At 41.6% G+C, this 22,365-nt stretch overlaps 1 protein-coding gene across 1 annotated transcript in view; it reads right to left on the minus strand.

Moving 5' to 3' along the window:
• DOK6 (docking protein 6) overlaps window positions 1-22,365 on the minus strand; it is a 490,286-nt gene that overhangs the window by 294,408 nt on the left and 173,513 nt on the right. Inside the window, exon 2 of the mRNA XM_090039593.1 lies at window positions 22,061-22,168. Coding sequence (XP_089895719.1) covers window positions 22,061-22,168 — 108 coding nt within the window. The remainder of the gene's footprint in view (window positions 1-22,060; window positions 22,169-22,365) is intronic.

A 22,365-nucleotide genomic window follows, 5' to 3' on the forward strand; every position in this document is an offset into this window, starting at 1 on the left:
GCTACAAATTTAAAACACAACACTTATTGTGAGTGGATGATCAAGTTATCTTACTGTAATATGCTCAAGTAAGGGTAATGTAATGTTTAAATGACATCCAGAATGAAAAGAGAAATTGGTTGCTATTTCAGTTGTAATACTTTATTTTGAATACTAGAAGCTGAAAGTAAGCTTTATTTTTAAATGATTTAATGGTTTTTACTTACTCTTAGCATTCTCAAAGACTAGGGACAGAAGTTACACATAAACCAGCTTTAGTGATCAGAAACTAGCTTAAACCTGTAACAGAATATAAGTTCAGTGCACATAAACCAGTTTCAAGATGGCCAAAATTGGCTTTAGATAAACCTGGCTGAATGTAGTATCAGACTTAACTGATTTGCTTTAAACCAGTTTATGGAACTTCTGTCCCAGACCCCTTCCTGGTTTAAGTCAAATCAAAGTCCCCACCATCTCAGCATGCTTTTCAGCCCTAGCCTGAGTAGAGCTGGGCTGTCTGCTCCAGAGAACATAGATTTATATATTGTTAGGGGCTGAAAGGGACCTTGTAGATTATCGGGTCCAGTCCCCCAGTACTAGGCAGGAAAAGACAACTGGGGTCAACAGAGCTGGCCCCGTGACTCTTCTCCCTAGTCAGAACTCCAGCTGGCTGAGATGGAACAATGTCCACAAAGGTCGCAATCTACCAGTGTTCAAGAGAGGATAAGAGAAAGATGTGAGAAATGACCTGGTTTGTAATGCATTGGACCTATGAGTACCCATCAGTTTGCTGCAGACAGTATGAAGAAGCAGGGAGAAGGAGATTGAAAAGCTTAGCGTCATCAACAGATTGACTTCAAGAGGTTGATACCTATTGGAGTTCATTTCAGAACTGAGTACTACTTCCTTATTGTACTAGTAAATTAGAGAGTTATGCCCCGAGTCAGTAAAAAAAAAATTTAAGAAGTCACAGAATCATAGAAAGATGAAAGAAACCACAGGTAGTTAATCCATTCCAACCCTTGCTCAAAGAAGGATCATCCCAGACTAAACCATCCTAGCCAAGTGTCTGTCTAACGTTCTCTTAAAAACTTACAAGGATGGAGACTCCATAGCCTCTTTAGGTAAACCATGCTTAACCACCCTCATAGCTCTTGTTAATATCCAAACTAAATTTCCTGGATTGCAATTTAAGACCATTACTTCTTGGCCTATTTTATGCAGGGTAGGAGGACAGTCAATCACCATTCTCTTTATGCTCACCCTTTTTTATATTTGAAACAATTATCAAATCCCCACTTCCCCTCAGTCTTTTCTTTTCCAAGCTAAATCATTCCAATCTTCTTTTCATCATTCAGTTTTCTAGACCTCTATTCATTTTTGTTCCTGCCCACTGGACACTTTCCAATTTATTTGTTTCATTAAGTGTGATACCACAAACTGGATACACTGCTCCAGCTGAGGCCTCACCACTGCTGATTAGAGTGGAAGAATCACTTCCTTTGACTTGCAGGCTACATTCCTGTTAATATAGTGCACTATACTAGGTCTTTTAAATATATGTATATTGAGAGAGAGAGAGAGAGAGGGTAAAAAAAATGGAGAAATGGTCCACATTATTCAAATGAAATACAATAAGGACAAGTGCAAAGCCCTACCCTTAAGTGAACAAGTACAAATTGGGGGATGGCAAGTGAGGCTGTGGTACAGCAGAAAAGGACCTAGGGGTTACAGAGGACCAGAATATGCGTCAACCATAAACATCTGTAACCCATATTCTGGTCCATATGTGTGTGCTGAATGAGTCAACCATGAGCCAACATGTTACGAATCAACAAGTTTTCATGGTTGACTCATATTTGGGTTCGCTTTCATTCCTAGGTCCTCTTCTAGCATACCACAGACTCAGCTGTCATCTCCCAATTTGAATTTGTACATTTAAGTGCAGGGATTTGCACTTGTCCTTACTGCATTTTGTTCAACTAAATGTGGATCATTTCTTTAGTTTTTAAAGATCATTATGAATGCTAATCCTATCCTCCAGAGTGTCTGGAAATCCATCCAGCCTGTTATCTGCAAATTTGCTAACTGTGCACTCAATCCCATCCTCCAAATCATTAATGAAGATATTGAACAGTACTGGATGCAGGGCAGACCTCTGGGGAACCCCACTTGATACTTCTCCTAACTGGACGTTGAGCCATCAATGACTACTCTTTAAGAAGGATGATCTAAATGGTAACGTACAGTAGTTTCATCTAAATCAGGAAGAGGCAAAGCCCTGGCTCCACCCACCCCATGGAGCATAGCACAGTAGTGGGTGGCTGGGGCTAGCCTCCCAGAGTGCAGCCAGATCCAGCACGCCTAACGCAGATCTGGGGGCACATGCCCATTCCCATGCCCTCCTGTACTGGTGGTATGTGCAATGGCAGGAGCCCACCTCCACAAGTCCTGCACCCCCCCGACCCCAGTTGGGCAGTTAGTCCCAGCCCCAATCCCTCCCTCACTGTGGGGGCATTGATCTGCCCTCGCCCAAACCCCTTCCCTCCCCTCTTTCCACCACAACAGACTTACCAGCTGGAGGCAGTTATGTCCAGTGTACTCAAGCCTGCTTGCTTAGTCTATGGCCGAATCTCTCCAAATCAATTTGGAGGCTTCAGATTCAAATGAGAGCTTTAAATGGGTCTCCCAATTTGATTTGGATTTGGAGATTCAGCTGCTGAAGTGGGTTGAATCTCCACCAAATCAAATCAGCTACTGAAGCTCTGCACAGTCCTACTAAGGACCCTGGACTTCAGAAAGGCAGACTGCAACTCGCTAAGGGAACACATGGGCAGGATGCCCTGGGAAGCCAGTTTGAGGGGGAAAGGAGTCCAGGACAGCTAGTTGTACTTTAAAGAAGCCTTACTGAGAGTACAGGAATACACCATCCCAATGTGCAGGAAAACTAGCAAGTATGGCGTGGGCAGTGGCGTCCCGCAGTACTCCAACTGCGGCCTCACTAAGGCCGAGTACAGCAGAAGGATGACATCCTGGGATTTCCTAGGGAAGCATCCATGGATGCAAGCCAGAGTTTTGCTCGCTTTGCCAGTTGCAACATCACATTGGTGGCTCATGTTCAACTTGGGGTCAATCATGACCCCAAGGCCCCTTCAGCCATAGTGCAGTGGGGTACCGCAGGGGTCGGTCCTTGGACCAATACTCTTCAATGTCTTCATCAGTGACTTGGGACTAGGGAGTGAAGTGTACTCTGTCCAACTCTGTGGATGATATAAAACTGTGGGGAGAAGTGAACACACCGGAGGGCAGGAACAACTACAGGTAGACCTGGACAGGTTGGACAAATGGGTAGAAAACAATAGAATGCAATTGACCAAGGAAAAAATGCAAAGTACTACACCTAGGGAGGAAAAATGTCCAGCACACCTACTGCCTAGGAAATGACCTGCTCAGCAGCACAGAAGCGGAAAGGGTCTCAGAATCCTAGTGGACTCCAAGATGAACATGAGTCGTCAGTGTGATGAAAGTCATCAGCAAAGCTAACGGCACTTTATTGTGCATCAGCAGATGCATGACGAACAGAACCAGAGGTGCTTCTATTGGGCACTGGTCAGACTGCAGTTGGAATACTGTGTCCAGTTTTGGATGCCATACCTTAAGAGGGATGTGGATAACTTGGAGAGGGTCCAGAGAAGGGCCACTCGTATGGTTAAGAGCTTGCAGGACAAGCTCTATGAGGACAGACTAGGGCACCTGGACTTCTTCAGCCTCCACAAGAGAAGGTTGAGAGGCAACCTTGTAGCTGCCTATAAATTCATCATCGGGGTGCAGAAGGGAATTAGTGAGGCTCTATTCACGAAGGCGCCCCTGGGAGTTGCAAGAAATAATGGCCATAAGCTAGCGGACAGCAGATTTAGACTGGACATTAGGAAGAACTTCTTCACAGTTAGAGTGGCCAAAATCTGGAATCGGCTCCCAAGGGAGGTGGTGTTCTTCCCTACCTTTCCCTACTCTGGGGGTCTTCAAGAGTAGATTAGATAGGCATCTGGCTGGGGTCATCTGAACCCAACACACTTTCCTGCCTATGCAGGGGGTCATACTCGATGATCTATTGAGGTCCCTTCCAACCCTAGCATCTATGAATCTATGGCAGAAGATCAGCTTGGCTTAGCAGGGAACACTTCAATAAACTAAATCAAAAAAAGGTAGCTTATGAGAAGTGGAAACTCGAACAAATAACTAGGAAAAAATATAAGAGTATTGCTCGGGCACAAAGGGACGAAGTCAGGAAGGTGGGTATGATATACTTTGATTTTAGCAAGGCTTTGATATGGTCTCCCACAACAGTCTTGCGGGCAAGCTATGGTAATATGGACTGGATGAATGGACTGTAAATTGGAGAGAAAACTGGCTGAAGCATTGGAATCAGAGAGTAATACTCAATGGCTTGATGACTAGTTGGCAGCTGGAATCAAGTGGAGTGCCCGAAGAGTCAGTCCTGGGGCTGGTTTTGTTCAATGTCTTCATCAATACCTGGAAGATGGCTTACAGTGCACCCTCAGCAAGTTTGCAGATGACACCAAGCTGGAGGGGAGTAGTAGATATTCTGAAGGGTAGGGCTAGGATTCAGAGTAACCTAGACAACTTGGAGTATTGGGCCAAAATGAATCTCATGAGGTTCAACAAGGACAAGTGCAAAGTCTTGCACTTAGGACGGAACAATCCCATGCCCTAGTACAAGCTGAGGGCTGACTGGCTGGGCAGGAGCTCTGCAAAAAAGGACCTGGGAGTTACAATAGACAATAAGCTGAATATGAGTCAGCAGCGTGCCCTTGTGCCCCGTGTCCATTTTTGGGTCCCTCACTACAGAAAGGATGTGGACAAATTGGAGAGAGTCCATTGGATGGCAATGAAAATGGTGAGGGGACTGGGGCACATGACTTATGAGGAGAGGGTGAGGGAACTGGGCTTATTTAGTCTAGAGAAAAGGAGACAGAGGGATTTAATTGAAGCCTTCAACTACCTGAAGGGTGGTTCAAAAGAGGATGGAGCTGAACTAAACTATTCTCAGTGGTGGCAGATGACAGACCAAGGAGCAACCGTTTCAAGTTGCATCAAGGAAAGTTTAGCTTAGATATTAGGAAGAATTTTCTCCCTAGGAGGGTAGTAAAGCACTGGATCAGGTTACCCAAAGAGGTGGTGGAAGCTCCATCATTGGAGGTTTTTAAGACCCGGCTAGACAAAGCTTTGGCTGGGATGATCAAGTTGGGGCTGGTTCTGGTTTGAGCAGAGGGATGGACTAGATGACCTTCTGAGGTCCCTTCCAAACCTAATTCTCTGATTCTAAGCCTTACTAAAGCTGACATATATCACATCCACTGCTTCCCCCCAACTCCATCCCATCTTTTTATAGAAGGAAAGGTTGACAACCTTGCTAGGTCTTCACAAAATCATGCTGGCTGTTTCCAATCACCTTGTTATCATTTAGGATCTTAGAAATAGGTTTCTTGATGACATGATCCATAACTTTTCTGAATATCTCAACTTCAAACAAAGAAATTGTCTGAGGTGCTTAAAAATTATGCATATATATATCTGTAGAATTGGAGACCTTCCAGGATATATATGTTGATATAATCTGAAATTACTATACTATATGTAGTACTTTTAATATATCTAACTGACATAAAAGACTAACCATCATGTCAAATACAATTTACAGCCTGATTTATTGCTCTCAGTGCCTTTAAAAGAGGAGTGGGCAAATGCTCTATCATGGCATTTTTGTTTTTCATGTAAATGAACAGCTTGATTCCCACTAAAATTTGCCCTATAAAAAATGTTAACTTTAAAAGTTTGCATGTGGTTTTTCATATACTAGAAAGATTAAATAATGTCAACTGTGTAAAAGAAAAGTAATAATCTTTTATAGTAATAATTTTATATTCACTACACCTATGCAGCCAAAAAGTAGATTTTGCCTTACAAAATCCTGGTGTAATTTTGTTACATAATATTTGAAAAAGAAAAATGTATGCCATCTTGACTAGGTACGGACATTCAAAAAGCCAAAGGAAGACTTAATCTAAGTTATGTGGTTTGCTGTAAGCAAAATAATTTAGATGGGTAGAGAAGAGAACATACATTCACCCTTTAGTTTTGTTGGGGGACAGGTGGGGTGAGAAAATCTTAGACCAGGTTCCATCATTTTTAAACCAATATGTGTGTGCCGAATCTCTATACAGTTATGGGTATAGACCAATTTTGTGTGCTGAACTTCTGTTCTCTTACAGGTATAAACTGTTTTCCACTCGGTTATACCAGTAATAATATAATGTCTGTACGTGGCCTTGGAGACTAAAATGTCACTGAGATTTGAGATTGCATGGAAAAAGAGGCATATTGTGGTCTAAGAAAACGAAAATAAAAAAATAGTTTGAGATAAGAATACAGGTCTTTATTTGGGATTTTTTCTTGTTTTCCAATTAAAAATTCTCACATTCATTTACTAAAACTTCTTTGAATTGTTTTTATTTTATCCAGTTTCAGAATTAAGTGACATTTGTTAGCCAATTGTACAGAAATTCTTTTAGCTTAATCGCCATTGAGGATAAATTTGTTTTGAATATCTATTATGACAAATACATACATTTTTCAAGCCTAACATATTTTAAGAACTTTCTTAAACAGTCAGTGATTTGCATTTCAAATTTTCTTCAATGAATGAGTAAAATTTAGACAGTTTTTATAGTAATATTCATAATAAATTACTTTCTCTACAATTGTACTTTTACAATAAATATATCAAAATACATAAAAGACCATTAATACCAATGAGATTTATATTTAGTCTTTATTGTGACAGAATTATAGTGACAAAAAACCTGACTGCCCCCATGTATCTTATTCACCATAGTTTCATAGTTGGTAGGGTCAGAAGGGACCTGAGCAGATCATCAAGTCCGAACCCCTGCCATGGCAGGAAAGAGTACTGGGGTCAAACGACCCTGGCAAGTGTATTCATCCAGCCTCCTTTTAAAGACCCCCAGGGTAGGAGCCAGCACCACTTCTCTTGGAAGTTGATTCCAGATCCTAGCTGCCCTGACAGTAAAGTAGCGCCTCCTGATGTCTAGCCTGAAACTACCCTCTGCCAGCTTGTGACCGTTATTTCTAGTCACTCCTGGTAGAGTTCGTGGGAACAGGGACTCCCCCAATGCCTGCTGGTCCCCTCTGACTAGTCTGTAACAGGCAACTAGATCCCCCCTCTTGTGGAGGCTGAACAGGTTCAGGTCCCTTAGCCTCTCCTTGTAGGGCCTGCCCTGCTGACCCCTGATCATGCAGGTGGCCCTCCTCTGGACCCTCTCCATGTTGTCCACATCCCTCCTGAAGCGCGGTGCCAACTGTGGCCTGCCCAGTGTCACATAGAGGGGGAGGATCACCTCCTTGGACCTGCTTGAGATGCATCTGTAGATGCATGACAAGGTGTGGTTGGCCTTCCTGACCGTGTCCCCACACTGTCACTCCATATTCATTTTGGCAACAATAAAGATTCCAAGATCCTTTTCTGCCTCTGCACTGATGAGAAGGGAGTTCCCCAGCCTGTAGGTATGCTGCTGGTTCTTCCTCCCCAGGTGCATCACCTTGCACTTGTCAGTGTTGAAACCCATCCTGTTCTCATCCACCCACCCCATAACCCGTCTAGGCCTAATTAGAGCCTATTCCTCCCTTCTAGGGTGTCCACTTCCCCCCACATCTTAGTGTCATCTGAATAGGGTGCTTTTTACCCCCTTGTCCAAGTCACTGATGAAGATATGCAGGCTTGCTGATGAACAGTAGAGGCCCGAGGACTGAGCCCTGCAGAACCCTACTGCCCACATCCCTTCAGGTCAAATAAGACCTGTCCACCACCACTCTCTGGGTGCTGACCTCCAGCCAGTTAGTGACCCATTTGACTGTGTAGGTGCTGACGCCACAGTCCCCTAGTTTTTTAATGAGAATGGGGTGAGAGAGTGTCGAAGGCCTTCCTAAAGTCCAGGAAGACTACGTCCACTGCTATACCTGCATCTAAGGATTTGGTGACCTGGTCATAGAAGGTTTACCAAGTTGGTCTGACAGGACCTGCCTCTAATGAACCCATCTTGGTTGACCCTAAGCATAATCTCCCCTGCTGGCTCCTTGCAGACATGAACCAGGAAAATTCTCTCAAAAAGCTTACCCAGTATCGAGGTAAGACTAACTGGCCTATAGTTTCTTAGTTCCTCATCCCTCACTTTTTTGAAAATGGCAACTACATCATTCCTTTTCCAGTCCTCTGGCACTGCACCAGAGCACCATGAGCGCTCATAAAGCCATGCCAGGGGTCCTGTAATGACCTCTGCTAATTCCCTCAGCATTCTGGGGTGAAGATTGTCAGGATCAGCTGATTTAAATACGTCCAGTTCATCCAGAAGTTCCTTGACTAGGTCCTCACTGACCCTAGGCCTGTGTACACCTCCCCTGGGGCCTCCAGGTTCCTGGTGGGGGAGGGGTGACCCAGTCCCTGCTCAGAAAAATGGAGGCAAAAAAATTGTTAAATAGGTTAGCTTGTCATCTGGTGCGATGACCAGATTTCCTATTATATCTTGCAGAGGCCCCACATTACTCAGTACCTTCTTTTTACCTCCTATGTATTTAAAAAAGGACTTCTTGTTGTCCTTGATCTGGGTAGCTAGTACTAGTACTAGTTCCATCTCCACCTTAGCCTTCTTGGCCACCGCCCTAGAGCCCCGAGCAACCAAGGTAAAGTCCTCCATGGTGATGGCCCCTCTCTTCCATTGGGTGTATACTCCCTTTTTACCTAGGAGACGTTCCTGTATGCTTTTGGTGAGGCATGGGTGCTTTTGCCCCTTTGATCTGTGTTGGGATTACCTCCCTTTGGGCTTGGAGGATCGTCTCGTTAAGGAACGACCACTCTTCTTGGACACCTGACTCTGCCCTCTGGGACCTCAGTGCCTCCCCGACTATTCTTCTTACCTCACTGAAATCCACCCTCCTGAAGTTCAGGGCTGCTGCCTTGCTGCAGGCCTTTGCCACCTTGCACTGGATGGTGAATTCCAGTAGGCGATGACCACCTGTGCGACAGTGATCAACACCATGAACACATATGAATATTATGTTTTTGCTTCCCTAAGAATTTTGAACGCTGTAGTGGATTATCCTTCTTATCATACTCACTTAAGAATGATAAATATTTAGTTTCTATTAGCTGTAAAATGGCATGTTCCAGTTAAAATTAACAAATTTAAAAAAAAAAAGATTTTCCCTTACTAGTGTTACCAAAAGCAACATAAAATTATTTTTGGTCTGAAATAGTTCTGACTTCTCTATTTAGTGTGGTTTATTTACTTTTCCCACTTAATTTATTAAAAACAGATTTTAAAACATCTCCCACACCACAAAAAAGTCAGTATTAAGATTGCAAAATCAAGCACTCCAAAAGTGAGATGCACTAGAAATAACGTCAGGTATCCAGGTTATAGCCAATTTTGAGCCAGGTTATCGAATTTTAGCTGATTTTTTTTTTTTTGTAAATGAAATCTTCATATTTTCCCAAGCAGAAAGTAACTGTGACTACCTGAAACCCGAGATCCTGCTCCTGCCTTAGTTTCAAGGTAATTTGCATCATCACAGTTCCTCACAGGAGGTGAGAGGCTTTATACCAGCTATGAACTGACTGCCCAGAGGAGTTTTCCATCTACGTACTCCTCTGTGAAATTCTATGAAATATGAACTTTCCTTTCTACCCAAGAGAACTTTTACAATCTTTTCTCCAATGCCTGATGAAAGGTATTTGTACCCTAAAGCTTGCAATTAAAGAATTTTTTTTTTGCAAAAATCTTGTTGATCTAATAAATGATAGCATACCTGCTACATGTCCTGATTGCCCGATTTAAGATTACGTTTTAGGGCATAGGATCTGTTTGTCCACTGGACATAGGATCTGTTTGGCCTATGACACTACAGGAATACAAGTTAGCAATAATATATCTCCCAACATTAATTCAGTTCCCTGGTTCATTATGCATTATGATACAATCTTTAATTACATGTTCACCATCTGCTTTTTTTTTCTATAGGAGCCCTGGTTCACCTGCTGCACAGGGTAAACCACGTTTTTCAAAACTACATAGCAATCTGATTTGTCGGTATCCAGAATTAGTAATTTTATACAGAAACACTTGGTCAGTCCATCCTTTTTATATACAACTAGTAACTTTACTGTTTAATTTTTCTTATAAAAAACTAAAAAAGAATTCTATAACAATCATAGATATGAACAGTAGTAGAGACACACATGTACAACTTGAGGGATAGGGAGATAAATTACACAGAAATCAGTATAAGTGATCAGAAATGGGTTCAAATTTGTAATACAACAGAAGCTCATGGCACATAAACCACTTTCAAAATGGCCAAAACTGGTTTAAGATAATCCTGGATGGATCTATTATAAGACTTAACTGATTTAGGTTAAACCGGTTTACTGGAGGTTAAATCTGTTTATCTGTCTCAGATTCCCTTCAGGTTCAAGTTAACTCAGTCAACCAGCATCCCAGGATGCTCTGCAATCTCCCCAGCAAACTCCTCACAGGGTGAGCAGGCTAGCCTTGGCCCAACCTTTCTGCTCCAGCCAAGCAGGGAGGCATGCTCTAGTGCCCCCCCACACACACACACAGACACCCTTCCCAACCCCTTTCTGGCCTGAGCTACTGTAGGCATATGGCTGCATTTCCGGAATCAAAAGTCAATGTCTCTTCACTTGTTTATTGGTTCAATCTACACAGCTTAGACTAACCCGTGAAGATTGAATTGATTCAGCTTCAGGCTTTTTGACTGCTTGTACTTAGCCTACAGGATTGGGGTCCAAATTTTCAAGAACTCCTTCAGGTTTCTAATGTTCTGTCAGCCTACCCAGAATGATGCTCTATTACATGGTGGAATAAAATAAAATAAAATAAACTTCTTTAATATGTCCATACTTGGAAAAGTTTTCACTTTATTAGGTTGCTTTCTGCCCTTTGATGTGCTGAAACTCTATTAACAGCTTTATTACTCTCACACTTCCAATTATTTTTGTAATTTGCCTTTTGGTGGACAGAAAGCCAGTTTTGAACAATTACATTGTTCAGATACTCGTATATTTTAAAAGAGGTCTGATAATTACTGCAAATTTTATGGTTTGGTATGCAGAACACTCAGCATATTAAGTTATTTTGCTAACAATTATTCATTTAAATAGGGTTCATTTTAATCTGTTATCTCTTCCAGGACAGCCAGTTTCTGAATGACACACATTGTTACTTTTCTCCACCCTCTAAATGGACTTAGTAACAAAATATATCATGTTTTCTTCAAATATTAGCCACAACATATTTAGATCATAGCACTAGAGGGTACAAAAGAAGAGGGGCAAACTAAGTGCCTAGTAATCTTATGTGTTTAGGATCCAGACCCCTGAAAATGTGCTCACCTGAGCACATCTCACCATCTAAAATGGCAAAGATTTATATATTCCATTACAATTGTCATGGTTCCCTAGTGTTGCTGAAATATTAGTGCTAATCATGTATATGTACTTGCTATTATTAACAGCATTAATAGAAACATTGCTTCAGAATTTCCATAAGAAATCACTGTTTTGCCATGTATCAACTGACTGTGCTAACATTATGTTCCCTAAAATAAAACTGGACAATTGAATTGGAAGATCCTAGAGGTGTTGAATAAGCCAATAGAACATGAACATTATACTAATAAAAAATTTGCATGGACATGTTTTGAAGTCAAAACAACATTAACAATAACAATGATATGAACAAAGTGTTTTGGCAAGACTCAGTGGTGCAAATCCAAAATTCAGAATTTCTAATTTCCCATTTGGTTGCTTGCTTAATAAAATACAATTACAGTGATACTCTATATATTTAAGAAACTTCCCTTTGGAATTGCCTCTGTGCCTTGTGTATGATGAAGCATCATGGCTAATAATGGTACTGTTCCACATTTGGAAGGTTCTTGATACTTGCCAGTCAGAACAAAACATATAGGAACTAGCAAACCAATTCACAAATCAATGCTTCCATCTCAGCAAACTAACAATATACTAGAAAAGGAACTGTTTGAGGAAGGGAATGACCATGCTATCAAGGGAAAAAAACACAGGTTCAGAGATAGTTATTCACAAACACTCAACATATGCTCGATTTTTTATTAAGGGGATTAAGTTCATGAACCTTGACTTTCATTCAAGATATACAGTTTTCTCCAGAATCTATACAAGTTGGTAGTTGTGGTTGACTGTTTTGATTGATATTAAATTTCATTTCAATTTTATTTTCCAAAAGGAATTTAAAATTAGAAAGCTATTAAAAGGCAGTCATTAAAGTAGGCAGGTGCTGACTAGACCTGTGTGAAATGGCAAGTATTCGCTTTGGATTCAGCCAATTCAGAGGGACAGTGATTTGATTCAGAGATTCGAATCAATGTCCCAGTTCAATTTGGCTGAATCAGATCCACTTCCAGAACTTCCACACCTGCATCCTACACCTCCCTGCCCCAGCTGCGCAAGCAGTGGCAGGGCCCGACTCCCATGCACCCTCATCACGGTTGGGTAAGCAGAAGGGGCTATGCCGAGCAGGGGGTATGATGCAGGCAGGGCCAGGTGGAAAAGGGAAAGCGGCAACAGGGCAGAGCTCCCACTTCCCCTGCTGCTGCCCCCACATCCCACACCCCTCCACTACCCTCCCCGAGTCCTGCACCTCCCCCACCCCAGCTGGACAGCTTGTCCCAGGCCCAGCCCCAGCCCCAATCCCTCCCTCCTCCACGCCTTGTTCTTCCCCCCTCTGCCCACCACAACAGACTTACCAGATGGACACAGTCATGTCCAGCATGGTGAGGACGGCTGCCTGTTTAGTCTATAGCCAAATCTCTGAAGTGGCGCCAAATATTTTCTGAATCAATTTGGAGGCTTCCAAATTGATTCAGACCTTTAATTGGTCTCCCGATTCGATTCAGATTCAGAGATTCAGCCGCCAAGTTGGGCTGAATCTCCTCTGAATCTAAATCGGCTACTGAAACTTTGCACAGCCCTTGTGCTGACCCCCTCTACATGACAAGTATATAAATTATTTATAATCTTGCACATGCCATACTAGCCTTCATCTCCTCACTTTAAATGTTTTAAACAAATCTTGTATGTTCTCCAAATACCCTGACTGTACAGTACTCAAGAACTTAGGCACTAACCTTAATGTTTTTGTGTTCCTATTATGATGACAAAATGAAAGATGTGACTACTTCTGCAAGATAGTACAGGGAATAAGGTGATGGATGGTGCCTTCTCTCATTCTGAGTGTACAACACTAGTTTTTCTATTGCATAGGACAAAAAGCAAGCTATACAGTTGGACTGATCTCTATACTCAAGAAAGGGAATAAGTGGAGCTTTGGTTCTGCTTCTTTTCAACAACATGCTTAGCCATAAAGCTAAATCAGTGCATGAGACAATGTATATTGTGATGGGTATAGATCTCTTGTATATTACTCCCTGCCTGGAAAAGGGGATAACTTCTTGATACAGAGAGTAGACAGGCCAACTAGGGGGGAAGCTCTCAGCTGGTGTTCACAAAGAGGAAATAGTTGAGAATGTGGAGGTGGAAAGTAACTTGAGTGACAGTTACCACAAAATGATAAGAGTTCAAGATCTTAAGGGGAGAAAAGAACAGCAGAAAGAAGAAACTAGAAAAGCATACTTTAGTAAACTCAGGGAACTGAGTTCCCCTTTTGTCAGCACAGAGGAAGAAAAGAATCTTGGAGTCATCATTGACTCCAAGATGAACATGGACCGGCAGTGTGGGGAGGCAGTTAGGAAGGCCAACCACACCTTGTCATGCATCCACAGATGCATCTCGAGCAGGTCCAAGGAGGTGATCCTCCCCCTCTCTGCGGCACTGGTCAGTCTGCAGCTGGAGTACTGCATCCAGTTCTGGGCACCACACTTCAAGAGGGATGTCGACAGCATGGGGAGGGTCCAGAGGAGGGCCACCCACATGGTCAGGGGGCAGCAGGGCAGGCCCTTTGAGGAGAGGCTACAGGACCTGAACCTGTTCAGCCTCCAAAAGGAGAAGGCTGAGGGGGGATCTTGTGGCCTGTTATAAACTAGTCAGGGGGGAATCAGCAGGCACTGGGGGAGTCACTGTTCCCCCGAGCACTGCCAGGAGCGACCAGGAATAACAGTCACAAGCTGGCAGAGGGCAGGTTAAGGTTAGATATCAGGAGGTGCTACTTCATGGTCAGGGTGGCTAGGATCTGGAACCAACTTCCAAGAGAAGTGGTGCAGGCTGCTACCCTGGGGGTTTTTAAGGGGAGGTTAGATGAACATCTTGCTGGGGTTGTTTGACCCCAGTATTCTTTCCTGCCATGGCAGGGGGTCGGACTAGGTGATCTGCTCAGGTCCCTTCTGACCCTAGAAACTATGAAACTGGTGGATTCCCTGGAAGGCAAGTGAGATGGAATAAGGAAAGTTGGTTGTACTTTAGGGAGGCCCTTTTAAGGGTGCAAAAGAAAGCTCTCTCAATGCAACTGAAAAACAGGAAGAGCTATTTAGTGTGGAGAAGAGAAGACTCAAGGGGGTTTTTATAACCTTTTTCAATACTTGAAAGACTGACAGGAACAATGGACTCAAAACTACAGCAAGAGAAATTTAGGTTGGAGGTTAGTAAAAATCCTCTCACTATGATGGTAGTTGATCATTGGAACAGGCTACCCAGGGAAATTGTGGAATCTACATCCTTAGAAATTTTCAAAAGAAGATTGGACACCCTTGGCTGGGATGGTATAGTCAGGGACCATCCTGCCTTGAGCAGGAGGTTAAACTAGATGACCTCATGGGATATTTTCTAGCCCTACTTTGTATGATCATAAGAGTGTGTCACAGGGTACACATGTGCAGTGATTAATGCTAGGGACATATGGAGATGCCCCCCAAAATTGAGTTTACAACCATCATGTTTGGTCTCTTTCAGCAGCTAACAAAATGCCATGTTTGACTGTGTCAGTAGTCCACATAGTAGTAGTTAGTAATGGTAGTCTGTATAACCAAAAAAGTTTTCAGTTGCTTCTAGACAGTCTAACCTGCTTGATTAGCCAGCTCCTGTGTTCGTTTTTTACCCAGACAATGGAAAAATGCATTTGAAAAACTTGCCAGATACTTAAACTTGTCAGACTGATAACTATTTGGAGGAGGAAAACCTATTCAAGGTATCAGTAATTTTGTATTCTTGGAATAGAATAAAGGATAAAGATGAGGGAGCTATGATAAGGGACAGAAATCCCTTGGGAAAAAGAGAAGCAAGACATCCTGGGTTTTAGGAAAGGAAAGGACCCTAAGTCATGGAGGCCAGGAATCCACTTAAGAAATGATGTCAGGATTAAGTGTTGAAAACACAGAAGGAACTCCAGAGATGCTATCTCAAGTTAGAAAGTAGCAGGTAGGTACTTCTGTTTTTGTTTTGTATTTTTGTCTCCAAATGTAACAACATTTTGCTTAATTTTTTCTGTTTTATGTCATAAACCTGTTTTAGCCTTTTTACCCTAGTTTGATTGCTGATAGGAGTGATTTCAGGGTGGCTAGAAACAACAGGAATTCTCTTCTTTTGGGACTGACAAACCCAGTTCTTTTGCAGTCAATGGGAACCCCAAGGATCTGGGAGATCTTCCTCTACTAAGCTCTAAGATCTGGTCAGGGTGCTGGTGAGACTGAAATTTGCTGAGAGAGAATAGTGGGGAGAAAATCCAGGTTTCTGGGGTCACCTTATGGCTGGATCAGGAAGAGCTGTCACAAGTGGGGAGACAAGATGCAGAAAAGTCTGTTTCATGCATTCAGTCCCCCACTCTGATGCTCAAAGGACAATAAAAACAATGCATCGCTCCTACTCTGCAACAGACTGTAGTGTCATGAACTAGCCCAGTTCAAAGTATGAGTTATGCATGGGAGAGACCACAACCTTCAAACTCTAAAACAGAGTAAAATTAGGATAGTGATTGTACTGTAATATCAAAGATCCTGTTCTTTATGTCTTGAAGAGACTTTGGCTTGACTTAAATTTAGAGCCAGAAGCTATGTCATTTTGACATAACTCAATGAAAGTTAGCTGATTTAAGATGAACCTTTTGGGTAGTATCACATATATAGTTAACACCAGCAATTTTTTAAAGGATCCAATATTGTGTTAAAAATAGTGCTCTCATGCTGGTTTAGAAGCATTACTGTGCACTTTTGCTTAACATATTCTTTCCTTCAAATACTAACTGAAGTTTGTTTCTCATCAGAAAGCCTTTGTACTAAGACAACAAGGCAATTGGCTAAATTATACTACAATAATGAGAAGCTCTAATTTAATGCCAAAAATTGGAGCCAACGTATGAAACATGACTTCAATGAATGAATGGCTCCTGTTTATAAGGACTACGTTGCTACTGTCATTATTGTTATTTCTAACAAGACAATCACTAGGAAACAAAACCATCAGACAACCATGAACAGCCATATGGAAAAGGGAAACAAGTTTACAATTTACCAATTTATAAATCACCCCAAATAATATATGGATTCCTTAGGGAAAAAAATATTTCCCCTTTTTAATTGGGCCTGCCTGTATACTCATTTATGAGTACTTCTTTAGTTTGTATACAAGATACTTAAAGAACTAGAAGCAAGGGATTAAGAGGTATGGCAAACTGGATTAAAATGGCTATCCCTTCTCTTCTGGAAGCTTTCAAAAGCTATATGGTTTCAAAAAATACATTTCATCTCAAATCAGCCAGTTTTCATGGTAGAATCTCCCATTTGGTTGTTACAGTTTTTACCTTTATTGGCACCTACTGCTCAAAGACAGACATTACTGGAAAAGCAGAGGTTCTGTAGGTGTAGAAAAACTGCTTAGTAAGACTAAGGAAAAGTGACAAAAACTGTTGGGGGGAAACTGAGCAATTTAGCTTTCCTGGATGTTTGGTTTATTTATATTTCAAAGGAAAATATTCAGTTCAAGCTGCCATTTTTTCTCTGGGATACACCCAGAATATTAGACTCACACTGGAAACTTCAGGGAAAAAGCAATTTTCATTTGAAATTAGGCTCATATCCCTTTGAGAAAAGTTTTGCTTAAATAATGACACTGTAAGCAAGCAGGTTTTACATTCCTTGATATTTGGGACTGCTAAAAAAATCGATGTGTATGGCCCAGGATGAATATAACACCTGGGATGAAGTTTTGTGCTGAACTTCTAAGAGGCTTCCCCCACCAATGTAACAGAACGCCCTGAGTGAATTTTGATGTCTGTAGTTCAGTAGGCTCCTATAATGCCACCCTTAGTACTTCTCTAAGGTCTGCCAACAAATCCTGGGAGACCCACTTTATAGATGACTTTGATAGGATCTATAGTAGGAAAAAATCACCCAGGGCATCAGGGACCCCATGCTGTTCTTGCCCTTTACTTGGCATGAGAGGAAGGGTGGGTTGAAGTGATGCTCTACCTTGAGGTACATACCAAAACTATTATGTTCTAGTGATTTAAGCTAGGTGCAGACATTTAAAAAGCAGGGGGCAAAATTGATCCAAGTTACGTCGCTTTCTATAAGCGGCATAGTTTAGATCAGTAGAGAACCAAACACACATTCACCCTTTGGTGGGTGAGGCAAATCTTAGACTGGTTTCCGCTATTTTTAAACCAGTCTATGTGTGCTGAGGTTCTGTTCTGTTATGGGTATGAACTGGTTGTATGTGCCAAACTTATACCAGTAAAAGTATAAAGGCTGTATCTGGCCATAATATCAATCCACTGCGTGAGTACGCAGTACTTTATTAGAATGAGAGAGAAGTTAAGTTTGCAACAAGTATTTCAATTTGTCCTTATAAAGCAAACAACAACAAAAAAGATACCCTTTATTGGTCTTACTGGGTACTAAACCTGTTCTTTTTCATACTGTGAGAGAGTGCACATGAGAGATGAGAGAGTTTCACCACACAATTCCTTTTTTATTCAGTAAATGCAATTTAGTTTAATTAGCAATCAAAATAAATAATTTAAGCAATGCCAAATATTTAAGTAGTTCTGAAAAAAAATAGAACAGAAAAGGAAATGAATGGAACCAAGATACTATAATCTTTTACCTGCCACCAAAAAGTAGCTGCTAGTGCCTCATGGAAAATCTTTTGGAAACTTTTGTGGATGACAGGTGAGTTCTCTATTTCTTGATGACTTGTTTTGTGTCATAAGATGTACCCATTTTAGAGAGTTATCACCTCATTGTCCTGATTAAGTTCTTATTTAGGATATTTTGTTGTGCCTGCCTAAAATTCCATCAGGACAGAGTAGTCTTCTCCATTATATTTGAGGGATAAATATGGCAACTAATTAGCACTGCACTTCTGTACAGTGTTAATTATTTGCCATATTTATCCCTCAAATATTCTTATATGAAGTAGATAGTTGGTAAATTACCTTGCAGTGTGTTTTGAGGTCCCTCTGGATACAACGGTACTGTTTAAAAATACTCCTTATCATTAGCTTTTTCCATTTAAAAACAACACAGAAGAAAACAAAAACTTCTGCCTCTAAATAGGGGCATAGGGCTGGAAGGGAACTCAGTCATCAAGGCTGGTCCTATGCTATTACAGGGCAAATTCATCATATATTCCTATCCACAAGCTCAAAGATCTTTCTTAAAAGCAGTCAAGGTTATCTTAATTACTTCAGCTGGAAGGCTTTTTCCCAATACCCCACTGTTCCAAAACCTCCTAATTTCCACTCAAAATGCATTTATGACCAGTTTCTATAAATTTAACCAACTACTTGTTTTGTTTCTTTCTTCATTAGTATTGTCCGCAAACTTGGCCAGAGTGCTTTTCACATCTTCATTTAAAGATAAAGATGTTGAACAGCATGGGGCCAAGAACAGAACCCTGTGGGACACCACTGGCCACCTCCCAGCAAAACGATATAGACCCATCCACTAACACTCTCTGGGTTCAACCCCTTGGCCAGTTCCCAACCCACATGACCATGGACTCTGCCAGCACACAATTCCCCAGCTTTTTTTTAATAAGGTCATCATAGCAAACCATATAAAAGGCCTTTTTAAAATGCAAGTATATGACATCAACCACATCTCCCACATCTAAATAGTTTGTTACTCGATCACAGATGGAGATGAGGTTGGTCAGACATGACCTGCCTGCAACAAAACCATATTGACTATCCTCCAGCACAATGCCTTCTGCCAGTTTCTCATGGACTTCTTGCTATTTTTCCCCCAAAATTTTACCTGGTATCAAGGTCAAACTAATAGCCTATAGTTTCCCAGATTCTCCCTCCTCCCCTTCTTAAAGATTGGTGCCCCATTGGCCCTTTTCCAGTCTTCTGGGACCCCTCCCAAGCACCATGATTCTTCAAATACCTTTAGCAATGATTGCACAATGGCTTCAGCCAATTCCCTCAGCACTCTCGGGTACAGTCCATCCAGTCCTGCTGACCTGAAGACATTCAGCTGCTCTAAGTGCTCCCTCACTAGTTCAACCCTGATCATGGGTTGGCAAGTGCACCCTCACCCCTGTATCCATCCAGTATCCGACCAGGTGGGTGACCGCCATTTGTATGTAGGAACACTGATGCAAAGTATCCATTAAAGAGTTCAGTTTTCTCCTGACTGTCTGTTATCAGCTGTCCCATCCCATTCTACAAGGGTGCCACATTTCCCTTGGTCTTCCTCCTGCCCTTATATACCTTAAAAAGGACTTCCCATTGTACTTGATTTTGGTCGCCATCCTGATCTTGGTCACCACCCTTGCCTTCCTTATTCTCTCCCTACAAATATGGGTTATAGTTGTGTATTCCTCCTTGGTGACTGCTCGTTGTTTCCACTGTCTATGAGTCTCCTTTTTCTTTTTTAAGCATTCCTTGACCCCTCTGGCAAGCCAAGAGGGCTTCCTGGCCCCTTTACAACCTTTCCTATATACAAGAATGGACCTTTTCTGCACTCTGAAGATTGCTCCTTTGAAGAATGACCACCCTTTCTGAACTGCCTTCCCCTCTAGTCCTTCTTCCCACAGGGCCTCTCACACTATTTTCCTAAGCTCAATGAAGTCAGCCTTCCTGAAGTCAAGCACTTCTACCCTACTGGCTGATTTCCCTGCCATATGAGGGAGAGTGAATTCTATTGTCTCATGATCACCATCTCCCAGATTACCCTTAATCTTCAGAGCTCCCACTAGGTCCTCCCCTTTGGCTAGAACCAAATCCAACAAAGTCTTCCCTCTGGTCAGCCCATTCACCTTCTGTACTAAATAAAGTTCTTCCACACAGGTCAAAAACCTGCGTGACCAGTCAGATCTGGCTGAGTGCTCCTCTAGCAGATGTCAGGGAAACTGAGGTCATTCATGACAACCAAGTCCCTTAAACATACAGCCTCCATCAGTTCTCTGGAAAATTCCAGATCCAGCTCCTCTTCCTGGTGTGGCGGTCTACCATCAAGTCCCCTTCTCTTTATCCCCCCATACCCATCTCTTGAACAAATATGGGTCTCCAAGGAAGCATACCGCTCCTTTATATAGACAGCTACACCTCCTTCCTTCTTCCCTAGCCAATCCCTTCCATGCAGCCTGTAGCCCTCTATGCATAAAGCCCAGTCATGCATGGCATCCAACCAGGTCTCTGTTATTCCACCGAGATCATATTCTCTATTTACTAGCAGGAGTGCCAGTTCCTCCTGCGTATTCCTCATCCTCCTAACATTTGTATATAGACACTTAAGTCCCCCATTGGTAACCCTCAGTTTCCCACCACCCCAATGTCATTACAGCCTCTCACCTCCCTGAATACCCTCTCTGTGTCCTTCCTCTTTGGCTGTCCCCCAGCTTGCATACCCCAGCTTGGCTATCCCCCAGCTTGCATCTAAAGTTAAAAATGAATCTGTCTTCCTCTGACGACAAGCACCAGACTGGGCTTCAGGAAATATGAGTTTTGCTCCTAACATCTACAGTCCTGATGTATGACCTTAGGTAAGTCACCTCTGCTTTAGTTTAACAGCTGCAGTGCAATATCTTTAGGAGTAGCATTCCTATATGCATGCATGCACTTAGACCAAATGAACCTTGAGGTCCCCTCCACCCTGATGGTTCTGACTTATGGAAATGTTTCAAGACTTGATTCAGGCTAAATGTTTGTAATCTCCTTTAAGATTACGGGCTAAAAAGTAGTTATAGACGTATGAAACATTATGTCTTTATTATTGTCCCCATTTGATGCCTTCTGCACCACTAGATTGGATAATGACAGTAGCTGAAAGGAAAGCTTATATCAAAATACTTTGTATCCTCACCACAAAAGTAATTGCGACAAAAAGCAATAAGGATCTCATTCAAATCAATACAGTCTGTAGCAATGCCAATTTCTATTTCAAAGATCAATTCCCACAGCCTGTAAACCTTGAAGTATAATATGGAAACATTAGATACTGAAACAATCAAAAACTGGCACATTTAGCATTTTCAGAAATTGGTTTATGTTTAAAATTATTAACAATTGTTACCTATTTGATAAAATACCTTATTTGCCATTTTACACTAAATCAGTCTATTTTCAATGCAAATATTAATTTTAAAATCAGGTGACTATCTTATATACAAAAAGATATATTCCTCTTGATTATTTGAAGAAAAAACCTAAGGCTTAATTCTGTTCAATTGACATCAGTGGGCACATTTACATGAGATGCTGTAATGTGCAGTAGCTTATTCTACTGTGCATTAAGTGTCACAAAAAAATTTTTTTTGCCTTAGCTACTATGTACTAGTATGGGCTAATGCACCTTTATAAAGTGTAGAGGTGCCCAGTGAGAGTTTTATCATTGATTCAGCATTCCCAGGATCAGACCCTTTTACCTTGTCATCATAACATCTTTTGAAGACTTGACATATTAGAAATATCCCCCACTCAAAAAGCAGTAGGTCCTTGGAGCCTAAGTCTACTCAGATGGTGCAATTTACCTTGTGAAAATTCCTGAAATAAGCTGCCTTTTCATCTGGAAATTTTTCTAGCCGTCTGGGTCCTTTACTGGAAGCCTTCTTGAAAACCAACCAGCAGCGCCTGAAAATCTGTAAGAAAAATGAAGGGATACCATTAATTTAATCATTTTGTAATAAATTCCAATAAAAAAAAGTCCCTTTATTTAAAAAGATTTTTTAACTTATATATGAAGCAACAATCACAACTTAAACACTAATATGCTAGTTTGATTTCAGTCAAAATGAACTCAATAAAAAAAAAATCACTCTCATTTAACAAACATCTC

The sequence above is a fragment of the Crocodylus siamensis genome, chromosome 3 (genome assembly GCF_052110815.1).
Source record: "Crocodylus siamensis isolate JL-2025a chromosome 3, ASM5211081v1, whole genome shotgun sequence".
Classification (NCBI taxonomy): domain Eukaryota; kingdom Metazoa; phylum Chordata; order Crocodylia; family Crocodylidae; genus Crocodylus; species Crocodylus siamensis.